The sequence below is a fragment of the Sturnira hondurensis genome, unplaced genomic scaffold (genome assembly GCF_014824575.4).
Source record: "Sturnira hondurensis isolate 20B ecotype Veracruz unplaced genomic scaffold, ASM1482457v3 Scaffold0009935, whole genome shotgun sequence".
Lineage (NCBI taxonomy): Eukaryota > Metazoa > Chordata > Mammalia > Chiroptera > Phyllostomidae > Sturnira > Sturnira hondurensis.
Genome location: NW_028082566.1, coordinates 3,336,782 through 3,360,308, shown reverse-complemented (window position 1 = coordinate 3,360,308; position 23,527 = coordinate 3,336,782). Strand labels below are relative to the sequence as shown.

The 23,527-nt window shown below is 36.6% G+C and overlaps 1 protein-coding gene across 13 annotated transcripts in view; it reads right to left on the bottom strand.

The window, feature by feature from the left end:
- The window catches only part of KIF21A (kinesin family member 21A), a 140,746-nt gene that overhangs the window by 6,715 nt on the left and 110,504 nt on the right, over positions 1-23,527 (bottom strand). For 4 of the 13 annotated variants that reach the window (XM_037058171.1, XM_037058161.1, XM_037058165.1 and 1 more), the window contains 12 exons: positions 22,938-22,998; positions 22,504-22,558; positions 19,881-20,095; positions 17,454-17,561; positions 15,932-16,060; positions 13,798-13,836; positions 13,113-13,127; positions 8,953-9,089; positions 7,128-7,308; positions 5,365-5,529; positions 2,964-3,081; positions 1,135-1,305 (listed from right to left, as the gene is read on the bottom strand). In XM_037058171.1, the coding sequence (XP_036914066.1) occupies positions 1,135-1,305; positions 2,964-3,081; positions 5,365-5,529; positions 7,128-7,308; positions 8,953-9,089; positions 13,113-13,127; positions 13,798-13,836; positions 15,932-16,060; positions 17,454-17,561; positions 19,881-20,095; positions 22,504-22,558; positions 22,938-22,998 (1,394 nt within the window). The remainder of the gene's footprint in view (positions 1-1,134; positions 1,306-2,963; positions 3,082-5,364; positions 5,530-7,127; positions 7,309-8,952; positions 9,090-13,112; positions 13,128-13,797; positions 13,837-15,931; positions 16,061-17,453; positions 17,562-19,880; positions 20,096-22,503; positions 22,559-22,937; positions 22,999-23,527) is intronic. The other 9 variants (XM_037058172.1, XM_037058167.1, XM_037058168.1 and 6 more) reach the window with 5 other exon arrangements.

Here is a 23,527-nt window from a genome sequence, read left to right as displayed (position 1 = left end):
TATTTTTCTAAGCAAGTACTCTTAGGGACTTAAAGGAATAAATCTGTACTTTGCTCTCTAATGTGCCTAATTACCGTCAGTGTCATCAGCATCAAAGGTCTATAATGTTAAACATCTACAGAATCTAACAAATCTGGAAAGTATACAAAATTTTCAAGCCTCACATCCCCTTCACAGGCAGTAAGCATCTCACCTCCTCAAAAGGAATGGAACACAACAAGTGTGAAGACTACAGCCTGGTATGCAGGCACCAAGGCCTGCCTCAAAAAAACAGTGCTTCGACCTTCTGGTAAAGAACATGGAGCCCGAAAGCTCTCTGTAGAAGACTGGAACTAACCTATATATTTATAATTAGTGGATAATAATTATAAGATCGGATTGTATAACTATCTTTTAGGCACAAATGTTTTTATAGACACAATATAGATATCACATCATGAAGTATGAAAGCTCGTGAATGCAATATAGGAACCTGTTGCCATTTTTTCCATTAATATTCATGCTACTTGTTCATTTTGGTTTTATCACGTCACAACCATGACAGTGGTAGCAACTGCAATACACACACCCGTACATGTGCAGGGGAAAGGTTGAAATTGAGAATAATTTCACCTGTTAACTAATTTCTTCCCCTGGGAATTAGAAAAAGACACCAATATTCCACTGTATTGACAAAACACTTCCGCCCAACCGCTGTTCTACAGGAAATGGGAGAACCATCACTTCTGGATGTACAAAAGTGTTCTTGTAAGGTGAAGAATCATCTGCACTACTGTGACTTTAGCTAAATTTGGTTCTCTATGAAATATGCGTACCTAAAACAAAACAAAATGAGCAACTGTAACTGCTCCAAGACTGGTTTTATTTCATGAGCACATGCACGAGACAATACCAGATCTTTCAACTTCCATCAGTGTCTACCGTCCCCTGATCTATGAGGAATTAAGTGTTGAATGCTGTCCTTCTCATAGTCAGTAACTCAGGTGGGTGACAAAGAAACACTCCTGAAGAGGCAGCCCTCATTAATATTTTCCTAAACAATGAAGATCTACATGGAGGCTCTTCAAATTCTTACACAGACTACTAAACGGCTCTGAAGTACCCACTCCCCTCCATGAAAAGGTTCTACATTACCTGGAGAAGGTCTTTTTGCCCTAGGTCCCATTTCTTGATTCCGTTATCTCTGGACCCACTAAACAAGTTATCTCCCTGTATGGTTAGAGCCTCGATGCCATCGTAATGAGGCGGCTCAAAATTGTGGGTGGGACTCACGGTTCCAAGAGCCCCTTCTGTTACATCAAACATCTAAAAAAGGCAGAAAGAAAGCAGTCGTTACATTTAACTTAAAAATAAACACTTATGTGTGTTCATTCACAGAAACACATGCACATGTGTATTAACCAGATACGATATGTTTTGTTAGAGCATCTTCTCATTAGTTAACTAAGTTAACCTGGTCTGAACCACTCGGGATGAAGAACCTGCATCCTACTTTGCAGGTTCTTGCACAGTACTTTTGCTTACATGTCACATGTAGACTTTTAAGAAAGGCAGTTCATTCCTTCATGTACAAGTATACAAATGATATGCTTAATAATAAAAATACTAAATATCAACCTAGTTAAAATTCAAATAAATGATGTGATTGTTATTTAAACACTATCAGAAAGCTCTGCAGTCCTGGTAGTCATCTCAAATTCCCCTAACATTTTATTTTAGTAGCTTCCCCTTATTTCAAAAATTTTCGCTCACCTCAGTTGCCCTCATCTCTCTAAGCTGTTGATCTGGTGGGTTCCTGAAAAGGTTAGCATAATTGGTAGTATGTGTTTTGGATCCTTTTCTGCATTTCAAAGTTTCCTTTCATCTTCAAATATTCTCTGGTCCTTCCCTTCCTTTTAGATGCTAAAGTGAACTTACCTCTTCCCAGGATTCACATCTCTGATCTGATTCTAACTCCTCCTACTACCCTTATCGACTGCCAGTCACTGCATTCTTCCCCTTAGCTTTTCTTCTCCACTGAGCCCATCTCCTAAGCAGAGGACCACGCTCAAGTCTACAGAATACAGAATCTTCTCCCCTTATGCCATTCTGTTTTCTTTTCTTAATTTTATTTGTTTTTATTGTTGACACCACTGCTGATGTCCCCATATTCCCTGCCCCTTATCCCTCCTCCTCCCAGTCCCAGCAAACCCTTCTCTGGCCATCACCACACTGTTGTCTGTGTGTGTATATACGTATAAATGTACATGTATGTGTGTACACATATATACATATATATATATATATGGCTAATCCCTTCATATTTCACCCAGCCTCCCCATTCCATTTTAAAGCCGCCCGACTTTCTCTCTTAATCAAAGCTTCTGCGAAGAGTACTTACACTCTATCTCTTGTACTGTGTCCCCTTTTTACTCCTATTGGTTCTTATAGGTATTCCCCACGGCTGAGTCCTGTCAACTTCTCTCTCCCCTGCCCCATGTCATCTACTCTAACTCCCCAAACTTCTGCTTCTATTTGAATGGCTGCCAAACCTTCATGTCCAGTTATAAGTCACCATGAGCTCTGGACTTGCCTTTCTAATAGCCTGTGGGCCTCCATGAAGATGTCCTCTGCTAGTATCCTAAGTTTAGCATTTCCAGAATCAAACTATACATTTTCCTCACCTTATCTCCTAATTTTATAAATCTGAAGACCATAATATGTGTAGTATAAAAGATGGTGAAAATCATACTTAAGTATTAGTTGGATGACTGAAGTTAAAATCTTTAAAATCCCTCCCAACCTATTTTCTATCAAAAATGAGAATACACCATTAAATAAAATGATAAAATCAGGAACTCTTAAAGGAACAAAAGATAAAGAAAAAAGCAAAGGCTAAAAATAGTGAAAAAAGTTTGATTAAGAGAAAGGGTGAATGACTTTGAATGCTTCAGAATATAACTCAACAACTCCATCACACTCACTTTGATGTAATGGTCCTTGGAGCCGGTGATGATCAGATCTTGTCCACTGGAAACCTGGTCTACAGTAAGGCACATGACAGGGCCCAGGTGTCCTGTTAACTTTCCCGTAGACTGAAACCTTTAAAAAGAAAGAAAAATAATTTTCTTTGAAAATATTTCTCAGCATACTAGGACCAAACTTCAATATAAATAATCTATGCTCTTTAATAAAATAGTTCACTAACTTATTTTTTATTTTAGCTCCACTGCTATGCAACTCTGTTCAAATTAGAGTTTTTCAAAAATGGCCAAACTGATTTAGTCTATGATGGAAGTGGAAGAGTTCTGAAGAAGTTATTCCAAAGCTGACTGATGTCATTTAGGTAGTAAACAAAGAGGCAGCAAAAGTCAAAAAAATGGCAAATGACTAATATTAACTACAACCTGAGTGCAGACAAACCTCAATCTGTTAAATGTCCAAACATGTGCTAAACATATGACTGACGCTATCAGGTCCAATTGAAATTGATTAAAACAACTATATCACTAATATAACTTACTTGATCAATAATACAGTGAAAATTAGGTTATTTTATTAAAGACACAAAGACTCTCGCATATACAAATACACACACAGGCACACACATACACACATACACCTATGCGCACACATGAGTGTATATGTACATCAGAAAATAGGTGTTATATTACCTGTAGAGAAATGTATGATGTCAATCAATAGGGACTTACAATACATCCTCGTTTCACAGTCCTATCTCAAATCAAACTGCCAGAACACAGAGATGTCTTTGGCTTTCTGGGTATTCGTTTCTCAAAAACTACTCTCTTAGTTACTTGGTTAAGATGAATCTGTATTTAATCATGTTGCTGACATCAACCAGGTTTCACACGATCTAACTTTTCAGTGAAATAACAAAGTACAAAGATTTTCANTCATCAGTTATTAGAAAGATATGAAAATGACCGGAACGTACATCTGGCTGGTAGAGAAATGTATGATGTCAATCAACAGGGACTTACAATACATCCTCGTTTCACAGTCCTATCTCAAATCAAACTGCCAGAACACAGAGATGTCTTTGGCTTTCTGGGTATTCGTTTCTCAAAAACTACTCTCTTAGTTACTTGGTTAAGATGAATCTGTATTTAATCATGTTGCTGACATCAACCAGGTTTCACACGATCTAACTTTTCAGTGAAATAACAAAGTACAAAGATTTTCAGAAGCTGGTATCTTTTCTGTTTTATGTGTCGAGATCGGACCCCTATCTTCCCTGGTGGTCCCAATACGTGCCGCATTTCACATCTTCAAAAATAAAGCAACTCCTCACTTCTCCAATTTCCTTCAACAGCACTCTTAAATTTTCTACATTTTGTTTCTAAAATGGCAATCAGGACGGTGGTTCCTCTCTTCCTTTCCCTCATCCACCTATAAATGATGCTTGTTATCCTCTCTCAGTCATCTGTTGAAACCTTGTAACTAGTTATTCCCAAACTTTCTCAAATAAAACTTATCTCTTTTAATTACCACTGACCACGCCCTTCTACATCGGGGGGGACCCTGTACTGCCCTGATTGAAAACTTGATTCAGCACCCTGTAACTGCCTGTTAACGGCCTTTATCCTCCACTGTAACATGAGCTCTAAGGAGGCAGATACCACACTTGTCTATTGTAGTTTTTTCCCCAGGAACTGACACAATGCTGGGGCGGTGCCTGCCGTGACTGATGTTGAGTGAGTGTCTGTTAACTAGTAAGTGCATATGCCATTACCGCCACATGTTAAGAACTAGAGAAGAAACTAAAATGAACACTCAACTGAAAGATAAAAGCTCATAGTTCATGGTGTATGAAAATCCAATCAAAGATGTATATGCCTTACATTTCAAGGGATCAATCATTTTTGCCTTTTGAACCACTTTATCTTCTTTATACATTCATACATACACCCCCCCCACACATATATATTTTATATTCACAAAAACTCTTTAAGGTTTTATGCCCACATTTGTTCAATTAAGTTTAGAAATGGAGATATTAGAGATAAGAAGTTTAAATAATGTTGCAAAAAGTAATTCTTTCAAAGATACTGGTAAAACTAGGATGAGGATCCTGATCTATTTCCAGCAAACAACACAATCTGTAAACAAATATTTTAAAAAGCTAAGGTTTCAATTCTATTTTCCTTCATACACATTTTCCCAGGCACTGCAACTTAAAAGCAAGAAAACTGTGCGTTTACTAATGAGAGCAAAAGAGGCTCTTAAGGGTGTTGGGCTGAACAGAAAAGCCTATGATGTTTACATTAACTTCTGGGTTATGAAAATTGGGTTTCATGTGCATCGTACTGTCTGAAAGTTGTATTTTCCTATGTAAGAAACACATTTTCATCAAAATTCTACCTTTTAAGATCCCACATTCTGACAGCATTTCCAGAAGCTGCATAAAGAAAAGTGCCGGTTGGGTTCAGTGCAATTTGGTTGATCTGGTTCTCTCCAGAAGGAATAGCTACTGTCCGGCTGGTACTTGCCGAACAAGCATCTCCAAGGGAAACTTGACCTGAAGATCTTAACAGAGACAGAAAGAACAAACAAACAAAAAAGTCACACATTTCACACATGGGTTCAGCGTAAAACTTGAATCACTAGGAGGCCTGCTTTTTGGTGCTTATGCACCAAAAGATCCGTGTCCTATTCGGTCACCCTACGCACAGAACCGAGGATGGCACCTCACACGCACTTTAAATGTTTTGAATGAGTAAGACAAGATGACACAGCTTAAAACTCTTAATTTGCAATCCTATTATAAAACTAAGAAATTACAAGCCCTGCATCAGGAATGACTAAGTTTTCACTCAGAAAAAATTATGTGACAAAGATTATTTTTTTTTAAGAAAAAAGGTAATTCATTTTCCTGCAGCTTCCAGAAGCCCCCTGAGGCCCAGACCGATCAATATTCCTTTTTTCTCTAAGATTTGTCCGTTTCTCCCTGACTGGTGTGGCCCAGTTTGGGGGGCAATGCCCTGCAGAGTGAAAGGTCCACAGTTCGATTCCCAGCCAGGGAACATGCCTGGGTTGCATGTTTGGTCTGCTCAGGGCATATATGAAAGGCAACTGATCAATGTTATTCTCACACCCATGTTTTTCCTCTTTTTTCTCCCTCCCTCCCTCTCTCTTTAAAAATAAATAAATAAAGTTTAAAAACATGTTTTCCTTGCATCAAAGACTCTGAGGACTTTGAAAATTATTCCCAGTGTTTGTTCACTTTAGCCCACTCACACACACAGTATTTACCATGTGCTAAAAACTCAAACATAACTTATTTCTACTTCCTTGGATAAACTCTACATGGTAAGTATATTTCTAGATTTTGAAACACTTTCTCAACTAACTTCTAAAATATCAAAATATAATCAATCTTTTCAAATTTGACTTTAGCAAGTTAAGTGGATTGGTAATTTTCTAACATCTTTTTAAATAAAATTTCCCTCAAGAGACCTGTATTCAGTATAATAAATAATTAGTAGTCCTCCAAATAAAATTGAACAATTAATGGTTAATAATCCCTACCTTATAAATTATTAATCTATATTCTAAATCCCTAATTTTCATAAAAATTAACCTTTCCTATGCTCCCTTCTCTTATTTAAACCAGCAAAGTTCACTTCAATTTCAATTATAAAATAGTTCATCAATCTTATGGCAAAAAGAATCGTTATTTGCTCCACACTTTAAAGACATACCTAATAACAGACACAGAAAACAAACTCATTCTCCAATTGTCTACTATGACCTGCAGTTATGAAATATATGCTAAGTTCATTCCCCCTCGATAAACCTATCAATTATTCAATACCTGCCAACTGAAGATTACAGATACTTCTTAACTGTCTACAATGGTGATTTACACCACTTTCCAGGGAGTGCTATTCATTTGAAGCAAGCAACATAAACCATTTAACCACATCAAGTAGCATATGATTTATCTCTTCCTGTTTAGTATTGAGCCCTCAAATTTTATTTTCTCAATAGTTTTTTACCCTGGGTTCTTACTGTAAACATTACCACATCCTTTTGGAAGTGGATAGGTATAAATAAATAAAAGTGCTTTGATGGTGCCATCTTTTCTTGAATTTTCTTATGCTACTTGTCCTTAAATTACTTACGTCAGCGTTCGAATGCATTTGGCCGAGTCTCTGATATCCCACACCTTAATATAAGATGTCGACACAGTGAAGACCAGACTTGTATAATTACAGTATTTCACAGATACGACATTGTTGGGGTGGCCTCCCAGTGACATTATCTCCTGCCCGGTCACCAGATTCCACACTTTACAAGTACGATCTGAAACAAACAATTGAAAAATGGGAGATACTGTCAATATAAACTAAATTGGGGTCTCTTAACAATAACAGTTATTTAAACAAGTTCTCTCCTATGGGAAGGAAATGCAGTAAGAAAAACAGTAAGTATTCCACTCATCTGCCACAGGCATCCTGCCTCCATCCCCAACCCTCTGCAGCAGGTTCAAGGGCAAAGTAGGTGTAAAGGACTAGACGAAAGCCAGAGATGACTGACTGTATGCATTATGCATTAAAAATCATTATATCAAATGGTGAAATACTCTTATCAAATGAGTGTTGCTTCAGGTGGCCCGAATTTAAAACGGCCATCCAGAATCAGCCTCCTCCTGCTGATTCAGGTCCTGCCCTGATCACATACGTCTCTACCCTTTCAAAACACACCACATGCATAAACACAAACACCTTTCTTTTCCGCGGGTCACAGCACGATGGATTTAATTTTGATGTAAAGACATAAACATAAAACTATTCTATTTTGTTTTTCTGATATGTGGACTATCTGATTATCCCAGAGAGAGAGATTTAATTTGAATCATTAGAAAAGGGTATTTTCCCAGAGCAGATTATTTTTGAATGGGGAACTATTTGCCATTATTTACAGTTCACAGGTTCTAGCTGGATGCTTATACGTCTCTCCACAGACAATAAGCAATGTTTGCTGATTAAACTGAGTCTTGTAACGTCCCTGAATACTAAGTAACTTGTACTAGCTCCCCAAATTACTGTATGTGCTCCCTTTCTACCTATCTAGCTGCGCTGTCTACTCATTTCTCTTATACATACTCCACTATTCAAGCCAATTGGACTTACTTTCAAACACATCCCAGTTTTACCTCCATGTCTCCGCTCATGTTGTCCTGTAATCTTGGTTGCTGATCCTTACCTATCAATATTCAAACCATCTTACAAGGTTCAATGCATATGCCTCCTTGTTAAAGCTTTACTTATTTCCTACAGCTTGCCAAATCTCTCCCTTTCCAAAACCCCAAACTCTTGGTCCAGAACGATTCAAAAGTATACACAGTTAATTTCTAGCTACCTACATCTGTACCAAAGGGGTTAAGAGTTCAGGTTTGGAGATGAGTGGACCTGGGTTTCCAAGCCTGGCTCTTCCACTTACTAGCTGAATCTTTCTAGGAAAAGTATTTAATTGATTGAATCCTCGGTGTCTTCATTTGTAAAACAAGGATGCCACATGGATGGCATTGGGGTTGTGGTGAGAATTAAATGAGATATATTTTCTATAGTGTCTAGCACAATCTCTAATCTACAATAAGTATTCAAGAAATGGTAGCTGGTATCCATCTTATTTTCTTCACCACACTCTATATTCTAATGGCCGTTTGTAAATTTTTAGGTAAACTTCACCTCTAAGCTCAGGACTCGCACGCATCAGGGAAATGCGGTCTCTCAAGGGTCGATTTACAAAACATCGACAGCGACTTTCTGTACTTCCTGACTATGAAATGATTATAACAGGTTATGCAATTCAGGGGGTGAACCACATTCTCTCTCAGATTCCTAAGGGTTTTAAGCAGATTCACTTTTATTTTCAAAGCTTGTTAAACATGTAATATTTTTTAAAAGAATCTGTTAAATAACCCTATGAAACCACAACCAGCACCTTTTGATCCAGTGAAGAGGAGATCGTCCGTGGAATCCACACAGAGCACGGCTTTCGTGTGCCCTTCGGCGACGTGAACACACTGAAGTACAGAAGCTCTGATTCCTTTTGAAGCAGGAAATGGGTTGATTATGCCCCTGAAGTGGAGGGAGGGGGAAAGACAACTTCAGTAGTTATATTGTGAAACGAATTTTAGTCTTTCCCTGACTTTAAGAAGTCTTTCTAAGTAATTAGTAATGAAATTAGAGTGCTCCCTCATCTCTTTTTAAAGCAAAAGGACAGTGACAGCATGTGAAACTGCAATAGTGGTGATGGAGTACATGGACTAATTAGGCACCAGAGAGCAGCAGCATTCTCCAAAGAGCAAAGCCTGTAATACATTTGGATTCTCTTACTAACAATTTCATCTCCTCTAAGTTTAATGAGGCAATATGGGGAACTGTTTCAGTGTAATGAATTCTGACAAATAAAAATATATATGTCATAATAACAGGAAGATTTGGTTCTATCTCATGCTAGATTTTTACTTTATGTCAAAAAGGATATGCTTGAGGAAGTATAACATATACCACCTAAAAGACTAAGAAAGCAAATTTCAAACAAATCTGAAAAAAAAAGGACAAGACTGCATGGACAGAATTCTAATGAAAGAATGGTTCAAACATATCAAAAACATGAAAACACTCAAACAATCTCGAAGATAAAAGGATGAGAATTTAAAAGAACAGCGAGGTTCTGTAAGGATCTTTCCCATAAGCTTAATGTTCCTGGAGTTTCTGCTTTATGCTACTGGTCTAAGAACTCTGGAAATTCACAGATTATCAAAACATTATTCTTATTCTTAAAAAGTTTCATTTAACCCTGGATGGTGGCTCAGTGGTTGAGTGCCGGTCTGCGAACCAAAGGGTCACCAGTTGGATTCCCAGTCAGGGCACCTGCCCAGGTTGTAGGCCAGGTTCCCGGTAGGGGGTGTGCAAGAGACAACCACTCACTGATGTTTCTCTCCCTCTCTTTCTCACTCCCTTCCCCTTTCTCTAAAAATAAATAAATAAAATATTTTTTTAAAAGTTTCAGGATGTGAACTGAAATAATTGTGTCAGGAAGACTAAAGATAAGAACGAATTAAGATGTGATAAATACATCAGTCAGATGTATCTTTGCTTTGAGCAGGAAGAAAAATTATGTTGAAATATGTCCATCATTCAAGACAGATGGCATAATATTAAGACAAATATAGGGATTTAAAAAATTGTTTCTATCTTCTTGATGAAAGAAAACAATCTTTAAGATACAGAGGACAGAGATGACTAAGAGGAAGTATGAAGCCAAGCTAAGTAGAGCTAACAATGGAGACATTCAATAAGTTCAAGTATTTCAGTTTTTGAAGCGTTATGTCACAGGTTTTTGAAAGGGTGTGACATTGTGGTGACAAAAATCAATGGAGCACCTCCACTGGTACTCTAAGCAGATCAATAAAGGGGGCAAATCATGCAGACCCAATTCCAAAAATTAGGAAAAAAGTGGATTTCAGAAATTACGGATGAACAAAATCACTATAAACACAAAAATAAAGGCTCATCAATGAGAGATAACATGAGCTTATTGATCTCATGAAGGAAGTTCTTTACAGGGTTACTAGGCAACTAAACAGGGGAAGGTCAGATTCACACTATATGTTGACTCCAATGAGGCTCAGATAATAAGCCTTTCCAATGATACCCCTGCAGACATGGTGGGTAAGTACAAAACCATTGTGGTAAGGCAGTTTCATCGGTGTTCACGGTAACACCTAAGGAATCAACGGTCTTATCCACCTGAAAGGAGGTCTTCAAAGTCCAGTCTATTTTTTTATAGCCCAAAACACAGAAATAGTATGTTTATTAAACTGATACATTATAAAGCTGGTTGTTATGTTGTATTGCCTAGAAAAATGATTGGAACAAAATTCATTTGGTGTTAAGTGTGTACTTAGGATGAAAATAATAACTGAATAAACTTTAAATATAAAATTTAAGTCAAAGTTATAACAGAATGCTTAAAGAAGGAAGAGGGCTTAATGGTAGGCTATATTTAAAACTAAAATGACTTACTTGCTGAGTACAAGATCAATGGATTGATAAATAATGGTTCTTCTCCCAACACTTTCAATGACCTGCTCAACTGAAGTAAATATTTCAGGAGAAATAAAGTGATAGAGCTACTGTGTTCTTCTGAGGCCACATTTGGAATGGAGTTGAGTTCTAGATGCCACACCTTAACAGCATTGAAAACTTAGACACCTTCTAAAACAGCGGACGCAGAATGAAGGGTCTGTAGACTATCTCACATGAGAGGCAGAGGATGAAACTAGACCTACACAGATGATGCAGGAACATTCACTGGAGAGCACATGACAGCATGTGTATAAAGAACTGTGCCATACACAGAAAAAGAGGCATTGGGTTAATCCTGGTTCAGCTCAAGAGGACTGATGAAAGACCAATGCAGAGAAATTTAAAGGAGATAAATTTAGGCCTAGCATTAAAAAAAAAAAACACAACTTTATTTTTAGGGTCAAGTATAATGATTTCAAAAAGAAAAAGAAGCTCTGTCTCCTAGAAATGGTAACAGGAATTGTTATCACTAGATATATTATTTGGGTACATGTGTCAATTTGAGAATCTTGAAATTAATGCTCAGTAACTTGTTTGTCTAAGAATTGAAACAGATTACAACTGAATGGGAGCAAAACTTCCTCCAATGTCTGAATCTGACAATCTGAAATCCGACGTTCTGAAACCCTCCTGCTGATGTGAGGCTGTTAGCTATGAACGGATGCCCCAGACTAATGCTTCGAATGTTCAGAGATGTGATTAATGCACAGTTAATTGCTACTGTTACATCTCAAACAGAAACTATATGTATGTATATTCAAACAAGCCGACTATAAAGAAAAAAATTCATGGTAACAGTCTAAGAAGAGCTTTTGATTTGCATTTATTGATACCAATCATCCTAAGGAAAAAAATCAGTAGCCTCAATTGTAAGGTACTACGTCTCCAAAAAATTTTCTTCCTTTAAATTATCAGTTTATCCTTAGAATTTATTAAATACCACCTTCCCCGATGGTCTATTGGGTTGGCCAAAAAGTCCATTTAGTTTTTTTCTGTAAAATAAAAGACATATTTTTCAATTTCATCAATAACTTTATTGATTTGGATATTTTGAGTATGTTAACTACCTCCCATGTTGAGTGTTCCCAATTAATGTCTCGATTTGATCACTATCCACTTCAACTGGTCTACCTGACCATGGAGCATCAGCCCGTGAGAAATCTCCAGCTGGGAACTTCGAAACTTCATAAATCCCTTTTGACACATTTGATCAGTCACAGCACCTTGTACATACACTGCACAATTTTTTTTGCATTTCAGTGGTGTGTTTGCCTTTCTTGAATTTATAAAGCATAACCTTCTGAAAATGTTCCATATTCTCTTCCCTCTTTGACATTAAAATAACTACACCATAATTCACCAATTTTGATTTTTTAAAATGCATGCTAATAAGACAGCTGTCACAATATATTTTAACAAAATTATTTTGAATGAAGTTCAAGACAACTAAGTGCTACTAGAGCCGTCTTATAGGGGAGAAAAAAACAAAGCTTTTGGTCAACCCAATAACATCCAACACAACTCTGTCATTCAAGAATGTATTCAGTGTCCCCCTGTCACAGAACATCAGTACCATTTTGTCATGTCAAAGGTTGTCCTATCACAACAGCCCTGAGGGAACAACTCCCACCAGTAACTACGAGACAGCCCCTGGGAAGACTCTTTCAATCGTATGTGTTTTACTATCATTGATTATTCACATTTCTGAAGAAATACAGTTACAACATTAAACATAGCATTTTATTAATTAGATACCAAAAATGCTCTCAAATAGTCATACTACAGAACATAGAAACTGCAATCTGGAAATATAGAAATTGGAAACATACATCCCTTGTATTTTTTTCTACTAGGAATAATCTACTCATATTCTGAAATATAGAAATCAACTTTCAAATAGTTGAAGTGAAGGATAAACTTTGCAAATCTATAAAATAAACCTTACTAAAGGAAAAAAACAGGGAATACTGTGAGTGAGATTAACTGCGCGGTCGCCCCCCTGCCTACCTTCTGGAGGATCTACTGATGATCAGCAAAATGGCCGTAAAACAGGGGAAACGAGTGCAAAGGAGAGAAGACAAATGATAAGTGGGAAGAAGAAATGATAGGAGGAGAGAGAAATTAAGGGTTTGAAAGATCCGTAACATGAAAAAATGCAACTCTGTAATTTTAAAAGTAGCATAATCAGTAGAAAATACTTTTTAAAAAAAGGCTCTTCTACGCTCTATTTCTTTCTATAGTTTGTTATCATAATATCCTTTCTTTCTAGCATATCTTTATTTTGAATAAGAAAACATGCCATAAACTCTTTATTTCAAATTGCTAAACAAGAAAAATAATCATATTCACCCTCCCACACTCTAAGGTATTGGAAATAAAAACAAATCATTGAGGAGTAAACTTTCTTGAAATCAGTATTCATAGAACTGAATTACTTTTAAGGAAAAAAATTAGATTACATATAGAAAACAAATAAGACATTTTTTTATGTTATTACACAAGAAAAGTTTAGTACTACTTTGTCAAAAAGGCACATTTTAACAAAAATGTTAAAATTAATATGTTTAGAAATGTTAGTGCATTTATACGGTTTACAATTACCTATACATGCAACGAAGATAAGACTTAGAGTTTCTAGAGAGGCTAGAACACCATGAAATGCCAGAATATAGAAAAGGTAGAAAGAAAGTACCTGTGTACCTCCGACAGAGAGGAATCACTTTCATCAGACCTACAGTGAAAGAGTTAGAGTTATGAGGAGAAAGAATGCAGATCAATAGATAAAGACACTGAGATCGAACCGAAAATCAACAGTATGAATAACAGAAATACAGCAAACACTTACTTCCTTTATACTGCCCGGCTTTTCTAGTTGCACTGGATATCAGCAAATTCAGTAAACTATTTGATTCTTATCATATCTACCAAGACTTCAGGGTAAAAAAAAAAATTCTATTACTGCCCCAGAGAATCCATCTACCCTTACTCCTATAATTTAGGTCCTGAAGAGGAACAGTATCAAACAAGTAAAATATATCACTTCAAGATTCTTCCTATTTCATTGACTTGTACCAAAGAAAATTTTCCATTTCAATAACTATTCATGCATTTTATTTATCCCGATAACTACTTTAGATTTGTCCTCTGATGTGGCAGTTGTATAAATATACTACATGTTTGAACGGAAAGTAAATCACTCATAATTTAATAACCTTTGATTTTAATTTATCTTCATAGGGAGTGGTGTGAGGGAGTCTCCCGTTAATAGCTGGGGAACTTCAGAAGGATTCAAAAATAGGCGATCCACCCCGCCGGCCTTACCCTAGAACCCCCAAGGCTGGCGGTGTGTCTGGTTACTAGGAAAATGGCCTTCGCTTGTCTAACAGGACTGGGGAGAAGGAGGACAGTGTGCGCACCGACGGCAGGGGGTGCGACTAGAAACAACAGGCAGGTCCGCGTGTCGCTGGGGAGACACACCAGGCTCACAAAGGAGCCCCGAAGAAAGTCATTCAAAAGGTGGGTGAGTTTTTGAAAGTGTACAGTAGTCAGTTATTCTCAGCGTTAACTTTCAGAAATGACAACACAGATTATTGGGAGCTGATTTAACATTTTAGTAAAAAGTATGGAACTGTGATGAGATTGTCAAGATTATTAAAACACTGACAGGACATTTTATGACTCAGGGCAAGGCCAAGAAAATTTAGTAATTCTTCATATCACTGGTGAAAACGGGCTTCCCCCAAAACATACCTAATGTTCTGCTCTTTTCTCCCTTAAATGAGAGGTGTGGCGTAACAATGGGAGAGTCTTTTTCAGTAACACACTGTCATGATATTCACCTATCTAGATCCGTTTGAAGGACATGTGATTAGCTAATTCAACTATATTAAAATCAAATCAAGAATTTTATCGAAGCCGATTAAAAGTTACTTCAAATTGATATTGTTTCTTTAAGTCTATAGAGCCATTTAAAATGATCTAAACGTGCCAAACATCTTACACAGAATCCCGTAAGTTTCAGAAACTGTTGATACATACAGACTGACTACAGCACAGAAAACAAGTACTTGGGACGGGAGACTGGATACCAAGCACGCACACACACAAGGCGATCATACAAAATCAAAGCGGGTGAGTCAGCATTAAATACCTATGGCAGCATTGTTAGTACTGAATTCTTGCAAGAGAGATTCTGGCTCAATGTGAGAATACTTTTTCACTCCATATTTAATGAAGATAATATTTTCCACATCCTTCCAACTTCTCTTTCCCCCACATCTGACCCTCAGTCCTAGACTCTTTACCCATAAAGGTACTTTTTAATTCCAAGAATAGAATTATTGAAGTTTTATGGTGGATTTATATAAAACAACCAAATGATGGTAACATATTCCACATATAACAGTGGTCTTTGCAAGCTGGTATATCCACCAAAGGTAAATAATTAGCCTCTTCTCAATTCAGGCTACCTGGATTAGAGGCTCTGGTACACTCACAGAAGCTGAAGAATCCCAAGGAATTCAAACTTCAGGTGGTCTCAAAGGTATTTCAAACCTAACGCACTTGTAAAAAGAAAGAGCAAGACAAGTGCTGAGAGGTACAGCAATGCAAATTGACAACAGGGAAAAATGTTCAGCAGGAAAATAATTTTCTGTAATATTGTCTCTATGGTTCATTTCCTGTTGGAACAACACATAACGCCCATCAAGAGTTCACAAGTCAGACTCCATCTCCCACACGAAGAGATGGCTGAATGTTTTCTACAGGCTGTATGGTAAGGTTCAGAATACTGTAATAAATCATCGGGGCTCTTTTCCATAACTTACTTATCCTGCTGAACTGATGTGTTTCCCTGAGAAACAGTAAGACGATTAAAAACATTCAGTTCATTACGAGGCCGGCTTGGTGGGGAAGAAGGAGGTGAAAGACTAGCCTCTGAGGTTCCAGAATCTGAGCTACAAGAAAAAAGAACATTAAATTGGTGGATTTACTTGTTTATGATTTGTTAGGAATGTTTTATGAGATATGATTTTTTTAAAAAAGCTTTTCATTAGAGAGCCCTTCTTCTTTTCCTTCCTTCCTCTTCTCCTTTTTTATTAGGTAAAATGCCGTCTGAACAATTTAATTTTATTTCCACTGAATTTTGTCATATTGGCCACAAGATGGCACTAAAGAAAAAGTTCTATCTGCTACATTTCAAAGTCAGCACAAAGCCAGCAAGCCAAATTTAAGATTACACAATTTTAGAATTGAGACCAAGTTGCTCGTTTTAGAGACAAAGAAACAGGCCCAGAGGACTTAAGAGTGATTTTCCTACTCAATTGATTCATTCATTTATTTATAAATTACTTATTTGCTCCATCCCACATCTCCCAATTTTTCTTGAGCCATCTGATTCAGTAGAAACAGACAGATTATCCTTAAATATAGGAAGCAAGGAAGATCAGAAGGGCAATTTCCATGCAACTCAAGTCAGCTAAGCCAGTGGTCAGAGTCAAGTGTGCATGCTGGTTCAGGACAGGGGAATGGTACAACACGGTCCCCCCAGGTACAGAACATATGTTAAAATCTCTTTTTAATTACTTCTTACGTTAAAGACATTAGCTTTACCAATATTTAAATGTAAATCGGCGGTGATATTCTCACTCAAGGCGGTGTCCCAGACGCAGCTGCCATATGCAGTGCATTCGGTGACCTCAGGGAGGGGCGGGTGTGCCACAGGCAAAAGGGTGACAGTGACTCTAACCCATTCAGTCACCTTTCTGCCTGTTGTGCTGTTGCAATTTACAATGGCCCATTGGGTCACCAGATTATATTATGTATTGTTAAGTAAAGTAACCCTCACAAACAGCTTTTAAAAGATTTTAGTAAAAAAAAACCCACCTGGAGATAATACCAATTCAAACCAAAAAGATCACCAAGAAAATGGCACAACCCACACACCCTCCAACACCAGTTTTGTCAACCGCTTCAAAGAGCTGAAGTCCCTGTTGTTTTATCAAATGACAACCAAAATTAATTTCAAATTTTTCTAGAAGGCTTAGATTTAATAAGCCTCTCCTCAAGTGTATGTTAATGCCTACAATAACGTACACAAATAACTGACAAATATATACGAGTACACATGATCAGGACAAGTGCTCAAAGATTTTTCCAGGTGTGTGTGACCGAGGAATTTGGAAGACCACTTAGCCAAGCCAATAGCTGACTTGATTGTCTTGATTAGTCAAATTAGTCATAACTACAGAGCCGGTCTAAATGTGGAAAATAATTTCACCTTTGTCCTTTAGCATCTAAGTGCAGCAGACATTTATACAACCTAATTGGTAAAAAGCATGAATAACTTACTGTTTTTGCTCCTTGGCCTTTGATTTTTCTGCTTTCTCATATGCCTTTCTCCTGGTTACAGGAGAAGGCTCTGGTAGTTTTTTTTCTGATAGAGCTGGCTGTCTGGAACTGAAACAGAAGAAGATTCTGTAATCATCTAATCTTAGGTATGTATGTAAACTTTATTTGGCAGATAGTCAACCTAAAATTTGTAACAGATTAATAACCAGAACTTGAAAAAGATGAAAAAGGAACAAAAAAATAAAACTAGGATAGGAAAATATTCTGATTAGTTAATAGAAGGCTAACAACTATATATTTAATTTTTAAATTGGCAACCATTTCAAATATATGCAAACCCATTATCTTTCAATATAAAAATCAATGTTATACTGCCAAATAGCTAAAATGTTTTATTTTAAACATGTTTTAGTTTGATGAAAATCACTTCAGTTAAAGAAAAACTATCTTTATAGTATGGCAAAAATAAAATATTAGAATATCCAAATATAAGAAACAATGAGATTTAATGAATTATATTTAGACATAGTTATACAAAAAATACCAACAAAATTATTTTAATTAACTGTATTACTTAACTTTTAATAAACTTTTTATATAATTAAAATGTTCTTCCCTTATAAATTTTAAATGTTGATAATAGTTATGTAATTAACAATTTAAGTCTGTGATTTTCGTATATGGTAGTAACACATTTTAATTGAGAAAATGAATTTCTGCTATTCTTGACTAATTATATTAATAAGAAAAACAAATACACTGAGGAATTAGAAAGCAAGGTCCTCAGCAAGGGTTATATGATTTCTATTTGAAAGCAAAAACTAAGTATAATTAAAATTTGTGGGCCTAATTTTTCTATTTGGGAGAAATCAAATTTTAGAACTTCTGTATCACTTAAAGCATAAAGGACACTTGAATAAATTATTTTAGTTTATGTAATAAAAGTCATGCAGTTAGGCTTATAAAAGCGACATCAAGCACATGACTAGCTATTAAATTTGTTCAAAATCACATAAGCATCTGAATTTATGAAAACTTAAAAATAAATCCAAAAAGAGAGAGTCCAAAAGGTATCTTCCACCACCTGTCATAAAGGATATATTTTTTAAATGAAAAAAAAAAAGGTAAAAAAGAAGGTATTACCTGAATCCGGATTCCAGGCCACAAATTTAGTCTTGAGGTTCCAAAAGTCTCTACCCATCTGACAGACAGCACTAAACCCCTGGGGGTTCCTAAGGCCTGTGCCCGGCTCTGTCTCACTACCTCCACCAAAAGGGTTTCCTCTGCTGCCGTCTTATCAGAAAAGCACTGAAGCCACAGCTACACTGGTTAGAAACTCTAATAGCAACTCCAATAGTTAATTAATTACATAGGCCGCCTCAAGCACATGCAAGTAAGTTCTGTCATCGTTATAATTAATTCTGGAACGAAAGGTTGCAGCTGGGCTTACTGGATACAAGGTGACAATAGAAATATTTTCATAAAATGCATAAAGTTATGGGAAACAGATATTCAAGGGGGGAACGTCTGTTATATTTAGTATTTGCAGAGCCATACAGTGCGTGCTGCTTTCGGGCAGTATTCCTCAATGCTGTGATGTAGTCATCCCATGAATCATTGCTTCATTATAGGTGAGGGTTAGTTTGAAAAATATCATTTAAATCTACAAGGCTGATCTAATTTTAAAACAATTTTCAAAACACATATACACAAAATCTAATACACAATGTATACACATACACCCTGGCCTGGGAAATCTTTCTTTATCCTCAAGAAAAATAAGGGGAAATCTCTAATTAAGATTTGTTCTGAGTAGAATTTTTTTGTTCAGATCATCACAGAAGGGGGAGAGGATATGCACTCCTTCAAATGATTAATAATACCAATGAAAACAGTTTGTGCATTCGTGTCAGACATATGTGTTTCAAAGCAAAGAATTAGGGAAGCTTAAATGTATTATGACTGTAAATCATATTTCTGTTTTTTATTTAAAATGGTCATCAAAGATTTATTTATCCTGACTAGGCTCCTAGAACTAGGATATACATAATTTAGAGCAAATATAAGAACCTTTAAAGGTTCTGTTTTATATAATGGTTTTATAGGTATAACATCAACCTAATTTAAGTATTGCTAAATAAACTGTACCTGCAATTCATAACTCAGTCTTTATAAAAATTATAATCCTGTAAGAATGACCCTAAAACTGTGAAACAAGATAATGCAATTCAACAAAGAACATTTTCATCACAAATCATTTTGAATGTCCAAAAAGTTAGGTGAGATAATACCTAACAGAAATTATGTTCAAAATCAGAGATCTCATTTACATAAATTTTTAAAAAACGGGAATAAGAAATTAGCAACATGCATATTAAAAAAGAAAAAGCAAAAGAAAGGAAGTTAGTGTTGCTGGGCCAGACTTACATGCTGCCTATCTTAGAAGGGAAGCCAGATGGGGGAGAGAGTTCTTTTTCCCTAGCAGAAGTACCACTTGTCTCTGTATTCATTCCCATCTCTTGCCCTTCTGCAACAGGTGTAAGAGGGCCAGGCAAGGAAGCATCTCCTGTACTAGTGTCTGAAGCTAGTTCACTGCTATCTGCATACAGCAACTCCATTTGAGTGGTGGTTCTCCTTCGGGCCTAGTCAGAGAATGGAAGGAAAAGCAATCAGGAGCAAACTTTTGCACAGAAGATCATTAGAACATAGAGATTTAGTATTAGTTTGAAATAAGTAAAAACATATAGTGTGTCTTTTCTTAGCAAGTGTGTCAAACATAGCATGGAAGATAATAACAAGCCAGAGCTACAGCCAGATAAGACCTTCATGGGCCATAGTAAAAACCAACATTTGTGTTGTACGTATTGTATGCCAGGCTTTGTTCTATACACATTATTAGTTGAGCAGGCACTATCACTATCCTAATCCCTGAATGAGGCACTGGGAAGCTAGGTAACGTGCCCAAAGTCACACAGCTAATAAGTGGCAACGCTAGGTCCCCTACTAGGCACTCTGCCTCCATATCGCTGTGCTATCCCGACGCGCGTGGCCAACTCCCTGAGCATGTAATTTAGAAAGAACAAGAAGAAAGAAATTGAACCGAAATATAATTGCAGGGGAGGTCAACTGAGTTCTAAATTTCTCCACGCTTAGATGCTTTAAGGTCAGTTTTTATGCCTATTTCTCAAATGTTGTTATCCTGCTCCCCTGATGTGTGTTCCGTCGGCCTGCTGAGTAATTCCGCACCAGCCTGTACCAGTTTTCGGCAGCATGGTGAGGCAGGTAAAGGTGACTTTCCTAGAACCTAAATTCACTATAAGCACTTCCTTTGTTTACTCTTAAAAACCAAGTGATCGCCCTGTTGGTGCTCGGAGCTGTCATCACTAAGGAATCACCAGGTAATCACGGTGTTCACCAGACTACAGGCCTCTCCAGGGGCACCCTACACTTTGGCACCCTACACTTTGTGCCTACTCTTCACAGAGTGCCTATTTAAAACATAGAGTCAGCTTCAATTTTTTCAAAGAGGAAAAATAAATGATTCTTCCAGGCATCTCTGCAGTTCAAAGCAAATAGAAGGTAGCACTTCAGAAAACGTGGGAAGAGAAAGACCAGTTTTTCAGTCAGTTCTCTCCACTGCCGAGGGCCAATGCAGAGAGGAGTCGTTTTCTTGGAAATTCTTAACAGAGCAGTTCTTTCAGGATGACCTTTAGGACCTTGCTTCACAGCTCTCTGTGGTGTCCCACATGAGAAGGAGTAACTAGGCTTTCACAGGGCCTGGAAAACGAAAGTTACCTTCCAAGATTCTCCCCACCATTTAAGATGGGACCCAAGTCCCACTAGAATGTTTTCTTTGAGCTTGGGTAACTTCCCCTAGTCACTTAGAATAAGAAAACACAAACTATGCGTGGCTCAAGGACCACATGCATAACCCGAAAATGGTTTTTGATGGGTTTGCACAGTGTTTCAAAAATTATAAAGCTCTACATAAAAATCTGTATTTAAAGCTTCTCTTCAAAAACCAAAGGACCTGGTAAGTGTCAGGCCCATAATCTTCTCTTCAAAAACCAAAGGACCTGGTAAGTGTCAGGCCCGTGACAAAAATGCACAAGAGTTGAGTGCTGGCTATTTGCTTTAGAAGGGGCACGTCCTCTTTAGGTGATTATGATGACCCCAACTCATGATTTTACACGCAGCCAAATTACTCCTTTACCCCACATGACTAACCACTGGGGCCTTACATCCCGCCCACCCAGCTGCACAGTATTATTCTGACAGGTCCTGATTCTGCCCGTGCATTCAATAAATATTCACTATGAATTCTTTGTTTTCAAACATCTCAAGAGGGTTAGTTTATTCATCTAGTATCAAATGTTAACAACACTCAATCAGAAAAGTACCAGGTGTATCTTACACATTGCTCACAGCATGTATCATTTATATTTTTAAAAAACGTTACAAATATACATTGTAGCCTATTAGCTTTTAATGCAACATGATAATTAGGAGTTGGCTTATTATCAAACCACTTTAGGATATAATTAAAGTAAGAAATACTTACGCACATACTAGAATGTTAAAATTTTAAAAATCTCCCACTGATCAAAATTATTTATTTTATATGCCATTACAGGTCTACAATTTCATTAATCAACTGCTTTAAATTACTATTGCTTTGTAAGTTTTGACTATCTCCTATATTACTAGGAAATTTAGGAAAACTTTACTAGATTAATACATAAGTTCCTTAATGGGTAATAAACCTTTAGAAACCTGAGGGAACAAAGTGAAAGAAATAAATAAGTGAAATGAAAATGAAATCTAGTGAGAAAAGTGTACACATACAGTAAAGCACACATTCCACAACAAAGAAGTTTTTCAGTATAACTCTTTTTCAAAGGGAAATATTATTTTCTACATGGAAGCTTTGGAAAAAACATAACTACTTGCTAACCTTTTAGGGGTCCTGTCTGAGGGCTATGTGTTTAATAATGATAACCAAGAACAGTGGGAAAAGGAACGGTTACTGGGCATTTTCAATCCCCCATACCTTGTTTTTGGGTTTCACTTCACCACAAAGCTTCATAAGGTCTGAAGACAGTGTGCTAGATGCAAAAAAATAACCACAAGATTAAAAGGGAACGTATCATACAAAACTGTATGTCCTCTATGTTTATAACTATGGGAGGAATTGTATATGCTGATCTATTGAAAACAAAGAAAGACAATATTTAAAATTAAAATAAACTAATTAAAAAACTCATTTTTCTTACTTAAATATTCCAGTATTTTTGTTTTAAAATTTGTCATGGTTAAGCATGATTAAATTTGGTTTCCATGTTACTGTTTCTTGTGTTATTCACGCAGCTATAAAATTCAAAATTATTTGTTTTATAAGGGTAATTGTTTGATACAAAAAGATAAAATAATTAAATATACTACAGAAACAAGCAAAATCTCTTAAGTTCCCAAAGGTTCTCTTACCTTCCTTCTGATCCTGGGCTGTTTAAAGGTGCATCCTCATCAGTACTATCGTCTACATTTTCTAAAAAAAAACCCAAAAAACCCAAAGGGTAAGCATTGTCCACACGGCACAGTTGGAACGATGGCTGCAATCCCTACGCTACAATAAACATCAGCCCAAGGGTTCACTATGGGCACTTTGCCTCTAGCAACAGAAACAAAATGTAGAAAAATATCTCTAAGAAATCCTTTGATTATATACCCTAGGACCAGGAAAAAACAATAGGTTCAAAACAGGACAACCACAAGTTTGATAAAACATAGAACAGCATTCACAGTATGTAATTATACATACTCTGATAAATACAGGATTTCAATTACTTTTACATATTTTTTATTTTTCAATTGCAGCTGACATTCAATGTTATATTAGTTTCAGGTATACAGATTTGTGGTTAGACATTTATATCCCTTTACTTTTATTTTTGTTTAGAGAGAGTATGTGTGTGTAGGTACTCAAAAGTTATATATCAGCATGCAGCTCATTCACGTGTACACAAGAGATAAAAGCAGGTTTGCATGCAACAGTTTCATAAATGAATATACAAATA